The sequence below is a fragment of the Python bivittatus genome, unplaced genomic scaffold (assembly GCF_059951505.1).
Source record: "Python bivittatus isolate LINGU-HERP-01145 unplaced genomic scaffold, Pbiv_v1 ctg000980_np1212, whole genome shotgun sequence".
NCBI classification, from domain to species: domain Eukaryota; kingdom Metazoa; phylum Chordata; class Lepidosauria; order Squamata; family Pythonidae; genus Python; species Python bivittatus.
Window position 1 is genome coordinate 66345010 of NW_028277125.1, and position 14893 is coordinate 66359902.

Consider the following 14893-nt stretch of genomic DNA (forward strand, 5'->3'; position numbering starts at 1 on the left):
GGCTTTGCTCCCTGCCTTGATTATTCCACTCAAAATATATCATAGGTGATTTGTTACTTAGGAATATAACCTGTTCTCAGAGATGTATTTATAAGTCCGTGGAACAAAGCTATAGATTAACTTGCTGGCTAGGGAATTCTGGGAGTTGAAGTCCACACATATTAAAGTTGCCAAGTTCGGGAAACACTGTTGTAGAGGATTTATAAACTCATATGGAAGCTGAACCCAATATATAAAGATAGTGGACTAGAGGACTTAACCAAACTGTGTGCATTAACTAATTAGCAAGTAAAGACACTGATTTTGCAAATCCGTGCTAATAAAAATTACTAATTTCCCTTTGTGAGAATGACAGCAAAATTTTTCATTGGATTAAAAATATTATCTCTTGAGTGCCCTATCATTCGCACAATTCATTTTTTTTTGAAGAAAACATTTTTTGCTAAAATAAACACTATGGATATGTCAATTCTCCCCTGTACAAGAAAAAATGTTTTAAAAATTAAGCAAAAAATCAAAAGATTATTTCTGATGTATTATATTGCTTTTAAATTCTGTGCTTGCAATGTTCCCCCCCTGGGAGGGGTGTTTAATCCCCCTATACAATAATGCATGAAGAACAATGCGACATAATATTATCAATGGCATGAGGCAATGCAACTTCAGAATAAAAGCTTTGCCAGGGAGAATTTGTATGCACAGGTAAATAAATGTGTTTGGGATTCTGGTCTTACTATGGCATATACACAGAAAATGGTAATGTTGTATAGGTTCTGTATGTGCTGCTTTCTGAATAATATGAGAACAAGTAGAACTATATTAGAATAGTGTTTCCTTATTCCTTCTTAAGGAAATAATCTTGTCTGGTAGAATCAACACAAAAGGAAGCAGAACAAAAACAATTAAAAAGTCATCATAGTAGCTGTGAAATCCATATGACACTTCACTTCACACACTATGCACTGAGGCTGGAGTGTTGATTAGATTTGACACCAGATCCATGAGTAAGAGGTCTAATTTTAAAGTGCCCTGCAAATTTGCCCCCACTAAGAGGTTTAATATGTTTCAGGGACTGTGAATGATGTTACTATACCAACTGAACATGAGACGCAGAACTGAAAATGTAAAATTACATCATATTTCCCAGAATGGGTAGAATATAACTGTTATATAACTGTTAGCTTATACTGAAAATAAGTTAAATAAATACAGCAAAATAATATAAGAAAAATAACAAGCTAAACAAATGCACCTTGCTGAGTTCTGTATTGGTTGTCTAAAGGGGGAAAATGATTTCAAAGAGGTGATATAAATGAACTCCTCAGATACATATAGTAGTAAATCCAGCTGATACCACTCTAAGTAATTGAAATTCAGGTCTTGTATCTAGATCTTTACTTACTTTGTTAATATGTAAATGGCTTGGACAGAGGGTAAAAAGATGTCATGCCTCAAGATTTGATAAGTCAGCATGCAGGGATGTTAGAACTGTCTTACAGGCCAATACAAGTTTTTTTCAATATTATTTTTTTAGATAGATAGCTTGGAGAGGGAAATATGGAGAGAGAGAATGAGATAATGTTCATTACATGCAGAATTTTATTACTTGGCCAGAATGACTAATTTTTCATTGTAATTCTGGATATTAGAGAACCAGGAAATTATTCTGAAGTGCTATAGCAACTGTGTGTATTGTATAGCTGTGGTAGGTGAAGCTTCCTTGCATTCCACTCAGAAAAGTGGTGTATTTTTGGAACAAGCAAAATATTTGTTTTAAAGGATCTCATTTGAATCCTAAAAATACTGTATACCAAAAGGTTTTGATTGGATTTTTGAGTCCTGATACTGCATGTGTTGACTTGCTAAAATATTATGCCTTGCCCTCTGTTCTTTCTCTTTGGAATTTAGAGTAATCTATTATTTGTGTTGTTTTATTGGTCAATCATGTTCAGGTCAATTATTTGTCTGCCACCATGAAAAACAGTATTGACTGTGCTGCCTTGGTTGAACAAATATACACACGCCTTAACATGCAAAGAAGATGTACTTCATTTCCATTGCATTAAATGCTGTGCCTGATGGAAAAATCTAATCCTTACTGATTTACTCTACAAAGAAGGGAGTGCCAAGGATTTATTAATTTAAGAACTATATTGGCAGTGGACCTGACTTGAAAATTGCTAGGTCAAATTGTCAGAACTAAAGATCAATGCAAGATACGTAGCCTCAGTTTAGAACTGAAATTATTCTGTTCAATCTGATTACAGTAAATGGGAGAAAAGATGTAACATGTACACTGTATAGATGCTTAATATTGTCTGACTTGTGCAGAAAATATGTAATTACTTAACACCATTGTCAGTATGCTGTATTTACAGCCAAAAACCAGTTGTCCATTATATGTTGCAAATAATTAAAAAAGTATGAGAAAGGATGTATAAATGCAGTTACTCAAGCTGTGCACTACATTAAGTAATTCATTCCATAAAACACTACAGTATAAACAAAAGCACCCATAATAGGCCATATAATCTGGCTAAAGGGAAAGTTCTCTGATGTAAAATGCACATAATGTTAATAAAGTAAAGCAAGCCACCATTGTAATAATAGGAGATTACAGTTCAACTTTTATAGAGGTCAGAGTTGAAGAAGCATTGCTTCAGCTCCAGACTGGCTTTCTCAAATCCAAGTGGAGTAGAGAGCCACAGTGTCTAACATTTAATTCTATAACTTTCTTCCTGGATGACAAACAATTGTCTTTAAGGATCAGAGGGGTTAGTGATGACTTTCACTAAAAACAAGTTTTAGCCAAAATCTTACATGGCATATGAGCCTGTAAGGAGGCTGGTTTAGATTACAGGAACACAAAGGAACTGGGGACCTATGGGGAATATACTACTCCAGCTGGACTCTTCCTTCTTCACCACAAGCCTGTTACCATCAACAGGGAGACAGGCAGCTGACAACTACCACAGAGGCCTGCTTAGGACATCTTCAGGACAGCATTCTCCAGCTGGAGCTGGTCTGATCTACATGATCTTTCTGAGAGAAGCAGCTCATGGTTCTTCACTTTGAGAGGTAAGAGGGTCCAAAGCCAGGAGGAGCTGCTTCTCAGCTGCAGTGCCATTGCTGGAAGTGGAAGCACTTCCTGGTTGAAATTAGATCGGCTGTCTCCCTAAGATTTTAATAGCATATGTGGAAAAAAAATTAATTGCAGGAAATCCATTCAGTCCATGGCCAGAGGAACCCCACCTGTGCTTCTCATTTAGACCTCATTTAGCTTGCTCATCTACAGGTTTTAAAAAATTAAACATGATATTTTAATCCTATTTTTCAATGTCAAATAATGGGAGAATGGGGGGTATTCCTTAATTAAATCTCTAAATCCAGATCTCTAGCTGTCCCTGTATTTTAATACCATGCTTCTGAAGGGCACCATGTTGAGGAAATGTGATTTAAAAAAAAATAGATTATTTATAGCAAACTTGACAGGAGCACATGGGTAAGATTCAGCTCTTTTTAATCACAATCAAACAAAAGAGAATGATCAAAGAACCAATCAACACGCACTAATGCTAACCTTTCTCTATCTGCTGGAGTACAGAATAAGAAAGGGAAATTTAAAAGAGCCCAAAATAGAATTCATGTGAAATATTTGGATTTAAGCAATCACTCTATAAACTCTGTACAATTATGACTCCGAAAAACCAATTTGCATTTGAAGCCTGTTGAAATCTGATGTTGGCTCCCTTTTTTTTTTTTATCTAAAAGCTTTTATAACAACAACTACTACTGTGCATGTCTTCTGAGAGGTAAGCTTTGGTAAATTCAGTGGGTCAGAAAGTTGAAATAAGATCTTGGCATAAATCATTTCACTGGATTCAAGATTTCTCTTGATACTAATAAACACTTTAGTCAGTATGAAACAGTTTCTAATTAAATCATTAAAGTGACAAAGATAATAAAGATAACATCAAATGTGAATATGTTCAATGTAATAACCTGTGAGAGACTTATTACTTAATTAACACCTTAAAATTATGTGTCAATCTTTTCCCCAGAATTATCCACTCCCAAAAGCTTCACTAACTTGTAGCATTCACTCCACCTCAATATGTTTTAGAGAAAATCTACCAAAAGCCCTCCATGGCATGGGCCCAGGTTATCCGAGGAACCGACTTGTTTCCATGACATTGACCCATCCCACCTGGTCTGGCAGGAAGGTATATTACGAACCCTGTCGCCTAGAGAGTTTCGATTGGCGGGGTCCAAGCGGAGAGCCTTTTCTGCCATGGTTCCCACCCTCTGGAATATCTTGCCCCCTGAGGTGAGATTGGCACCCAAAAAGGCCTTCTGTTGGCCTTCCAAAAGGTCGTTAAACCTGGCTCTGCCAACTTGCATGAGGACCCAATGGGGGTTCGCAGCACTGCGGGTAGCTGGTAGCTTGAGGATGTTCTCACCATCTTTTTAGTTTCCATTTTAGTTTTAACTTTTTAGCTTAATTTTAACCTTTGAGTTTTTAACATGCATTTTTTCTAGGATTTTATAGTTTTTTATCTGTAACGCCACCTAGAGTCACTTGTATAGTGAGATGGGTGGCATATATAAATTTGAAAAATAAATAAATACATACACAATATTCCTAATTGATGGAAATATAGGCAACTGGGTTAATTTCTTCCATAATTTTAATGTTTGAATGTTCTATCATCTGTCTGTCTATCTATCTATCTGAAATATGAAAAAAGGACATTTTTATTACTAGTAATTACTGGTACCACTGGTCCTTCCAGAGTGGGGACTGTCAGCACTACGAGTCACTGAGGGCACTGAACATTTATTCTATTGCCCTCCTTAATAATTTTCTTTTGTAGGAAGAAAAAAGTGATAGAGGAGGAACACAGAAATTTGAACCCCTCCTGAAATTCTGAGGCAAGACTATATGATACAAGAAGGAAAGGTATTTCTTTATAATGAATTTCTTCAAAATAAATACATAGCAAAACTCTTAAAACACTTTCTCTTTGATTGAATGGCATTTATATGCTGTGAGATTAGATAATTGTATTTTTTAAAATGAGGTTAATTTTCTGATTATTGCTAAGTTTTGTGTGTGTGTGTGTGTGTGTGTGTGTGTGTGAGAATGAGCAGGAGTGGGTAGAAGAAATATTAGTTGTAAAAGTATCTGTAGGCTATGCTTTAAATATCCTGCATTGTTGGTTTTGGAGATTTCCACAATACCAGGAAGACTAGTTTTCAGTCATTTCACAATGTTTATCTGTATCGATGCCATCTTGTGGATAGTTTAGCACATGGCCGCGATCTGACGCAAGTTTCAAATGACCAGACTGCTTCAGAGTGTGAATCAAAAGGCTTGAGGCTCTGATACTTACAGAGCTGTTCTGTAAATCAAAACTGCTTCAAAATACACTGCCTACGTAATCCAAGTGCTGGCAGATATCTGTGAGATTTGCAACAGATCCACCCAGATTTCTGATTATAGAACCCAGATTATAGCCATTGCAAGTACTGGAAAAAGGAAACTGTTGCTATGACTGGCCACGTGCCAGTTGTTTATCCTTTGGGCTTTCTTTTCTTTAAATTTAAAATATGAACACAAATTGGTTGGCTTTCACTAGGACTTTGTGCAGCAATACTGATCATTTTTGGAGTGCTAGAATCTTTCATCTGTAAATCAGATGCAGAATTGTATGTGCAAATGCAATAATCTTAGTGTATGGTAGGGTGGCTATTCAGATACTGTATACTCAATTTGCATTTGAATTTTGCATAGGTGGTAGACCTCAGAGGGTTTTTCTTTTTTTAAACATTAGAGTTAAATTCTAGATGATAATAAAATCTTCCTGTACATATTTTCAACACAGAGATTTCCCTTAGGAGAATAGTTTTCTGGCAATCTGAAATTTATGAATATATCAAAGGGATTTTTTGCTAGTTGTTGTTTTTCCTTTTCAAAGATCTTTTCTCAGGATAAATGTATTGAGACTTACCTTAAGTCTGAGTCCTAAATAACATTTGATATGGTTGTTTGGCTAATCAATAAATAATACACTAAAACTGAAACTTTGTACTATTTATCAGTAGCTGGGAACTTTATTGAAGAGTATTGCAGTTCAAAGTACTTACCAAGGTTCATAGAACAAATTACAGGACCTGGTTTAGGCATTATTCCTTGTTGGCATGCAGAACTCTGTTGGAAGGATGGAAGGTGGGACACTGGCTCACCCCTCATCGTCTCCACATTCACTTGGGCCCAACTGCACACAAGTGAGTACACAACGAAAAGTGTGAAAACCTTGCATATGCACCTTTCCTTGAATTGGAACTGGAAACTTTAACCTTTTTTTGCAGAGGCACACACAAACTGTTATACTATTAATCACTCCCTGTCTATCCCGAAGCTCTTTGCAATGATGTCATCTATTTATGGACAGGCAACAGAAAAGGCAGAGGTTCTACCTTCCAAGAGTTACTGGATGCTATACTAACAGGGAAGCAGTGTAAACGTTCAGGCAAACTCTCGACCTTAACAGCAGAGCAGCACACTGCAGCCTAAAGGTGATCATATTCAATAAACTGACCCTGAGTAAAATGTATTGTCAAAGGAGACCGGAAGTTACTATTGCACGTTCTGTGAAAACACGATCGTTCCTATCCAGCCTAATAGTAATTGTCAGCGCGTTGGGATTCAGGCTCCGTTGCAAACGCCAGTTTCACATCCTCGTCCGTTGCGCAATTCGAGGACTCCCAGGGCGCGCGCGACCCAAGCCAGCTTTGCAAAGCTGCATTTTTCGGTCTGAGAGGATCCGCCGGGCAAACTCCTTCCCCGCCCCTCCAGGCACGTTGCAGCCATTTCCCTCGGCCCCTTTCTAGGAAGCAATCTGGAGGGCTGCTGGCGCGGCTCAGCCGCGGCGGGACTCTCGGAGCGGGGCGGCGTTGCCCTTTTAAGACGAACCGTGTCAAGCTCGTGACGTCAGGGGAGTGCAGAGATCTAGTCGCGGTGCCGCTTGCCCCTCTTTCTGTTATTTCAGGCAGATGCGGGGAAGTCGGAGGGGAGGCGGGTGGCTCTCCTGCCGGACGGATTGGCTCGGGGCTGTTTTGCCCGCTCTGCTCTGCAGCCCAGGACGCTGGAAGCCACCTCTGGAGCGCCCCCCCTTTCCCGCGGCGGAGAGTTTTCGCTGATTTTTTCCCCCTCTCGCTTTTCCTCCTTGCCATGCACCAGGATCTAACAACCGCCAGCGGCGGCGGCGGCGGCGGCAGCAGCAGCAGCAGGAGGAACTTCCCAAACAGGAACCTAATGGCTGCGAAGGTGAACATCTGAGCGCAAAGTCTTTCCCCATCCTGCCCGGGGAAGAAAGAAGGCTGTGCAGAGCGTGCGAGGGAGAGCCGGCAACCATGCGCCCGGGGGCTCAGCACTGATGCCTGCGTCGCTGCCCCCGGCGGGAGAATTCAGAGGCTCTCCCTCCTCTGGGGCGCCGCAAGCCGCGAACGTGTGACCAGGAGGCGCAAGGAGAAGAAGAGAAAGCGGGAGGAAGACTCGGCTCCGGCCGCCTGGGACTCCCGAGGCCGCCTTTGAACTTCCCTTGAACTCCCGGTTGCGCCTCTCCTTGCCTGGTCCCTTTCCGCCGGGAGATTTATTGTCCTTGCTGCAGTTTTTCGAGACGTTGTAATTGTCTCTTTAAAATATACCTACACACAAACACACACCCCCAGAACTATTTTTGGCCAATATCATGGCGATGAAAGGGGCTGTCGCAAACACCGGGATCTTGTTAGTTACAGCCAACGTTGGATCCCTGTTCGATGATGTAAGTACTGGGGCTGGAGAGGGCGATCTCTCTTTCTCTCTCTCCCCGCAGTAACCCAGGTAAGGGGGGCTGCAGCGTCGCTCGGCGAGCAGCGCGCTTGGAAGTGGCGCGGGCGGGCCCTGTCCCCCGGGCAGGGAGAAGCGGGTGGCTCGGGGGGCGTTTCTAAGGCTGGGGTCGCTGGAGGTCTGCGCGCGGCTCGCGACGGCGGCGGTCCCCGCTCCGCATCCCTGCCGGAGTGGTCGCAATCAGGACCGCCGCCGCCGACTTCCTTGGTGGCTCGGAAGAGGCGGAGGAGGAGAGGTCGGTCAGTCGGTGCGTGCCTGCCTGAGTGGGTTTCTCCCGGTCCTAGCGTCCCCCTCTCTCTGTCTGTCTCTCTCTCTCTCGGGAGGAGGGCGCGCGGGGAGCCCTGCCCTGCCCTGCCCTGCCCTGCCCCCCTCCCGTCCCCCGCGCTCCGGCTGGGCTGGTAAACTCGGCGTAAGGGCGGCCGCGGCAGCTGCCAGATGGAGCCCGTCCTGCATCTCAGTTCTGGGGATTGTCGCCAGCGGCGACGCCTTGCGCGTCAGAACGGGGATTCCCTTTGGGCCGCCCAGCGCGCGGAGGCGGAAGGCGCGCCGAGCGCTCTCCACCTGCTCGCCCCTTTGCCTCCCTCCGGCAAGCCGGCGTTGTGGAAACGGCGGCCTCCAGGGTGGAAAGAGGGCAGCTGCCTGCCCGTCCGTCCACGCCTGGCTTGCTCGGGCCGGGGTTTCTCCTTCCGTGCTGGGAATAGTGCTCTGGGACGGCCCGGGGTTTCGCCTCTGAACACCCATCTTTCCTGACTGGATAGCCGCTGCCTTTATCTTCATTTTTTCGTGTTTTATTGGCTTTGGTATAATTTCTTTGTTTGTTGTGAGCCGCCCAGAGTCGTTTAGAGTCGGGCGGCATACAAGTTTCTCCTTCTTATCGTTAGGAATAGAGAAGGGAGGCGTTCTCCGCAGACTTGTACAAAGTATAGAGAGAAGCTTTTTCTGTTTTTGTGACTCACCTTAAGTTGGGTGGATGTAGTTCACACAATCCCATCTTGTATTGTGAGGGAACTTATCCCTGTTGATAAGTGCTCAGAGAAAACTCGGCGGACGCTGTAATTTCCTCAGTAGAAAAAAGTTGCATTTTAGGGGTGAGATTTGAGATGGCCCAGCTACAATCTACATAATGTGTGTGAATCAGTCCTATGTAAATAAATAGGCTTGGTGGGTAACCATGAACCTACCTCCTGTTGTTTTGTTAAGAAAGCTTGCAGCAGGTTTTAATACAGCAGATGTTTGAATACGCAAGGAGTGAGAGTGATTGTGAACATAACCTGTACCTAAGTAGTTTAAAAATATGCATTTTGCCCTTTAAAGGGATGGATCTTGCTATGCCCGCTTGACTGTTACTTTGCCTTTTGTCTTTAAAATGTTTTCTGATAATAAAATTTGGCATATCTTACATAGGTCTGCTTTTGTTTGAAAGTGTTTTTTTTAAACTGCAAATGTGGAAAAAAAAACTGTTTTCCAGCTTCAGGATGGAAAAGAGCTAACTTTGTTTTGTTTCATTCTGAGTACCTGTATTTAAAAAAGGAGAAGGCAGAAAATCACTTTGGCTTGCTCAGTTACTTAGAGTGTTGATAGCTACACATAAAGGGTATAGGTGAAGGTTGTATTGTGTGCGTGCGTATACATGAACAGAATGCAGAACTGGATTATGCTAAGGAATGTATGATATATTTGCTGTCTCTTATGTTCCACCCCCATTTCAGTTTCTGTTTGTTTGGGAATAGACCCAGAGATCTCCATAAATACAAAAGCTGCTCATTGGTGGCTGTGTAGCAGTATTATTATTTTTAATATTCTTTTAAGTATTATTCTTTAAGTCTATTTTAATGTAGGTCAGGGCTTTCCAACTCTGTGGTGCCTAAAATAGTATATGAATTTATGTGCACCCCCTATGAATAATTATATTTATTTAAAAAGAGATTTATTATATGCTCCGTGAATTTAAAAACTTTTTCTGATGGCATGGGGCTCTTTGCGCTGGGCAATTCTGTATGAAAGCTGTCAGGCCTGCGCATGCAAAACTGAAACGCTGTCAGAACTTGCTCCAGGCATTGCTTGAATAAGTCCGATCTATTGCCTACCTGATCGTTTCTGTGGTCACAGAAGCAGTCTCTATCCAGAGTGGGGCCCAAATTTCCAAGATCTCTCAAGCCCATTGCTGCCCACTTTGCTTGCCTTCTTGCCTGTGGCAACTTTCTTTTCTTCCCCCACGTTGGCAGCAAGGAACAGCCTCAGACTTCCAGTGGTCCATGGCACCTCTGGTCTTGTAGGCATCGATAGAGCTGAATAAAATTGGGAAAAAACAAACTCTTATTTAGTTGCTTCCCATCTCTGTTCCCGCTGTTGCTGTCACAATGCCAAGCAGGGGTCTGACTGGACTTTGGCTGTGGTTGCCGAAGACTAAAGAAGTTGCAATCTCACTAATTTGCCTGTGATTGCAAATTAAATTGTAGTGAAGATCTGTGCTGTAGGTCGTGGGATTAGAATTCCATGACACTGTAATAGTGGCCATTAATTTAAAATCCTCCCTTTTCTCTCACCGTCACACAATTTAACATAATTTTAGGGCTTTACTGTAGCACTGAAGTCTGAGAGGCCTTAAGAAACAGAACACAGGTGTGACTTGTATTATTATAGGAAAAGATATAAATCTTTCTGTAAAACATTCCACTAAGCGATTTTGGAGATCATGTGAATGTGGAAGAACTTCTACAGGTTGGACCAAGAGCCCATGTCCTGTTTCCAACAGTGAGTAGCCAAATGACTCTGAATGGGGGCAACAACATGCATATCAAGTGATGCAACCGTCAGGTAGTCACACACCTCTCAGGGAGTAAGTTCCATTTAACTATCACAAATAAGTTCGCAAATCTACATTTTCTTAAACTGGAGGTAAGCCTTAGTGAAATCAGTCAGTCATGTTTCTGAATATACATACATAGATATTCATGGCCAGTTGCATGTTTTTCATTAGTTTCTGTAAATTGAAAAAAAAAAGTCACTTAAGGAAGTGGTCATCAGCTACATGCTGTGGTAGTATGTCCCATATATTAAATCTACACTGCATAAAATAATGTTTGCTTTGGCCTAGTGAGAATATGCAGTTGTGTGCTACTTTCACTTTTTAATTTTTGTAGACACTTTCTCACCAATCAGTGTGAACATGTTTAATCTCTGAGCCAAAATCTGTATTTTATATAAATGTTGCTAGTATTTTTGTTCCAAATAATGGACATGGTTATATAATGAAGACATAGTTTTCCCCTCAAATAACTACCTTCTCATTTGCAGGGTTTGTCATATATTTACCAAAAAAAAAAAAAAAATTGAAGGAAAGGTTGTAAAAAAGGAATGAGCAAGCAGTGTGACCTTTCCTTGTAAAGGGTGGATGCTCTTAAAGAGTAGCCTGAAGATCACCTGCTGTTTGGGAAGGGCTGTTTGCCTGGTGAATTTAACCCTTTTGTAATGCCTAAACATGGGTTCTCTTTCTCTTTTCTTTATTTTTGTGTTGTGTTACCACTGCCCTTCACCATGTTACTATCCATGTTGTTCCAGCTTTTCTCTTTACTTCCTTTCCTGGTGCAGCTGGATGTTCCTCTCACTCCATCTTGATCCTGTTTATTTCCTTTACTTCTAAGTTTCTCCAGGAAGGAGAAAAGGAAAAGGGTGTGGGTGACATGTTTCTCTGTGTAAGAGTGGTTTGCTTGTGTGTGTGAGAGAAAAATGCTGGTGTGCACGATTATTTAATTTAAAAAATAGGGTACTTTACAGGCAATTAGTAGTTAAAAGAATCACTTAATATGAATTTTATATTATTTGGGGGGGGATTGTGGCTCCTGGCAGTTATATATACATACATACTATAAATATATGTACTGTATATATGGTGTGTGGGCATTTGTTACAGGTTCATCTTCCATTCAGGTAAATATGGTACTATATGTAACTATAGCACAGCTGGTCAAGGAGTCAGACCTTTGAGCCACAGACCACAATTTTGGAAAGATGCAAACAGTTTCTACGCCCATGTTAATGTTTTCTTTTTTAAGTAAGAGCTGCAGAGCATATGAAGAGGGAAAGACCTATAGAAAAAGGGTCAAATTCTGCCCTCCCCCTTGTGTAAACCCCTTGTAAAAAGGGAAAAGGCCCTGGGAGGGATGAGGGCTGATTCCTTTTTCTCCTTGCAGAACACTGGTAGAGGAGAAAAGGGAGAAAGCTGTGCAAAGTAGGGCTGAGTCCTTGTAAAGGATCATGAGCACTCCAGAAAAGCAATACTGATTGACTGCTTACGTTTTGTAAGCCTGAACGTCCCTTTCTCTTTTCCCACGTTAGTCTAAACTCACTTCAGCATGATCGTAACCACTAACAACTTCTTCTCCTCCTCTTCTTCTGATTTGTGTTCTTAAGCAGGTGCTTCTTTTTCTACATTTTCAGCCCCCACTTTTCTTTGTGGTGTACAGTCCTTGCATGTTCCATTATTTCTTTCTCTTATGGACAGGGTGCTGCTATTCTGCCAGTGTTTGACGCTAAATGTCAGCAGAAGGCAAGTATTGCCTAGACCAGTGTTTCTCAACCTTGGAAACACTGGCCTAGACTATTTGGGGGGAGGATGCCAGGAGGTGCAAAAGGTACGGGAATCTTTGTTCATTTACTTGAGCTGTCAAAAAGCTGAAATTGATTGTATTATTACTACATGACCAATAGCTTTTTACTAGCGTTGTCTCCCCACCACACCGTGGCCGGGTGCCCCATCACCCAGTAACAGCTATTTGTCTGGCAATGGAGGGGTGGGTAGATTAGGAAAAGCTATTCTAACACTATTAATTAGGATGAACTTTAAAATGGCAGAGAGGGCATTATGATCTCTAAAGCTGAAAACATTTCATCCCAATTAACCTGGGATATGACTGTTGATTTTGAGTTGGGGTAGACCGAGGTTCAGTGTTATTTCCATTAGGCAGTTCTTCCATCTTGAGAAAAATATCCTTATCCCTGAGAATAAGGAGGGAATTATGGGTGTAAAGGAACTTTGCTAAATTTAATGCCTGACTTAATAAGCCTATTAAAATAAATGATATAAACCAAATAAATGATATAAACTTTATTTTATGATAAATAAAACCATATTGATTGAATATTTCTGCCCTTAATGTGGCTAAGCCTAGATCCTGCCTACTATTTCTTGTCTGTCTTTGCCACCTGATTATATCTGGGAAGCAAAGAAACCACACAGCGTATGCTCCAGCCAGGAAAACAGACTTAGGAGCACCATTTACCGGGCTTACAAACTTGAGGAGAACTAGGCTGAGATTGGGATTAACTCCCCAAAGAAAAATTGGTTTTGTTGAACAGACATTTTAAGAAGATAATTCAAGACATCTCTGCCACCTATAAAACAGACTGCATAATGCCAGGTAGAACAGAAAAGGTGTGCAATTCATCACTGAGCATTGTATATATTTGTGAGTGTAACTGCGTGTAGCTGAATTCAGAAATAAAAACATCTGGTTTTTCCCCTTCCCAGTTTAGTGAGCACTGGATCAGGAGCTACTGTAGCCGCAGGGCTGGCAGTTGGGCCTAAATCTGATGTAAGGCTCATTGGTGACCAGTTCCTGTAAAAGTAAGCCTGTTTTAACCCCACAAGCTGCCATGCAAGGGATTCTAAAAGTGCATGTTTGAGAATAAAGTAGTCTTGACAACAAAAGTGAAATATGACTGGCTGAAGGGTATTGAGTTTTTCTAGTGGTGCCTGCAAATAGACTAAGGTTTCATGGCCAAGAACGTACCGTTCCCACAGTTGTCCGGTGATTTCTGGATTGCTGCACCCAATCTGAATCCTGCTAACTACACATTCCCTGCTGGTTGTTCTTAAGAGCTGTTCCTCAGTTGGTTCTCCAGTAGTTGCAGAGACTTTGTCCCCAAAGCTACTTTCACTGGATTTGTGATTTACAAGCTGCTCTGGAATGAGAATAATCATGAGTAAGTTCCTGAGTAGATGCACACAAAATATGTTATTGTGCATATTTATTCAGTGAACTTTAATTTCTTCTTGAAACATATGTTGTCTAAAATAATTGCATTTAATTGGGGGATGGGGGAGAGAGAAATCCTATTTTTTCAGCTTGTTGCTGACAGAATAGGGCTGGAGATTGAGAAGTTAAAAAATTGGAATTGGGACAATAATTAAAAATGCTGTCTTATGAAAAGAAATACAACTGGTTTCTACATGGTAAACAATGAGGTTTGACATTTATAAACTAGTAGATAATTCCCTTGTTTATTTCTTATTATTCAAGGGGAGAAATCATTATACGTTAGTCTCCAAAACAAAGTTCAGTCCTTGAGCAAACTAATGTTTACATTTGCAAGCTGACCCCATGCACACACCCCACTCTAAATGTTGGTTTTGTTTACATTAACTTGAATATGATTTTGGAATCAAATCAGTTGTTGAATTACAAATAATCATTTTTGGCTTTGTTTTGGTATATCCCCGTGGTGGATGTAAGGAGGCAAAATAAGAATGGTGACAATGCAATGCTTGCGGGTTTAAAGCCTGAGCTTTAATATAGTAGGACTTGAAAGACCCAAATTCAAGTGATTTGAGGGTGGCCACTCTCTCTCAGCCCCGCCTACCTCATGGGGTTATTACGGGGCTACCATTGGAGAAGGGAGTACCGTATCAGTCACTTTAAGGCCCTGCGAGAGAGGTGAGTTTAAGATATAATTCCTAAGCACTCTAATGCAGTGGAGTTATGAACTGGGTCTTATAACAAAAACTTCTTGTGCTGGCTGGGATTGCGTTTGAGAGAAAATAGAATATTGATGGTGGAAGGAGATCTGCATTTATGTATTTTGTGCAATATTTAAGTTATATTTTGGCTTATGCATAAGCTAGCTTTGGGAAAAAATGCAAAAATGGATAGCTCTATCTAATATACCTTTAAAAAGGGAAATGTCTACTCCCAAATGATCTCCAAAATAATATTCTAC

General features: G+C 41.2%; 1 protein-coding gene across 2 annotated transcripts in view; it reads left to right on the forward strand.

Annotated features, from left to right (window-relative positions):
• Positions 1-6248: 6248 nt before the first annotated feature.
• Positions 6249-14893, forward strand: part of INPP5A (inositol polyphosphate-5-phosphatase A) — a 323622-nt gene continuing 314977 nt past the window's right edge. The window contains exon 1 of one of the 2 annotated variants that reach the window (XM_088132558.1): positions 6249-7829. In XM_088132558.1, the coding sequence (XP_087988684.1) occupies positions 7755-7829 (75 nt within the window). In that variant the 5' untranslated portion in view covers positions 6249-7754. The remainder of the gene's footprint in view (positions 7830-14893) is intronic. The other variant, XM_088132559.1, reaches the window with a different exon arrangement.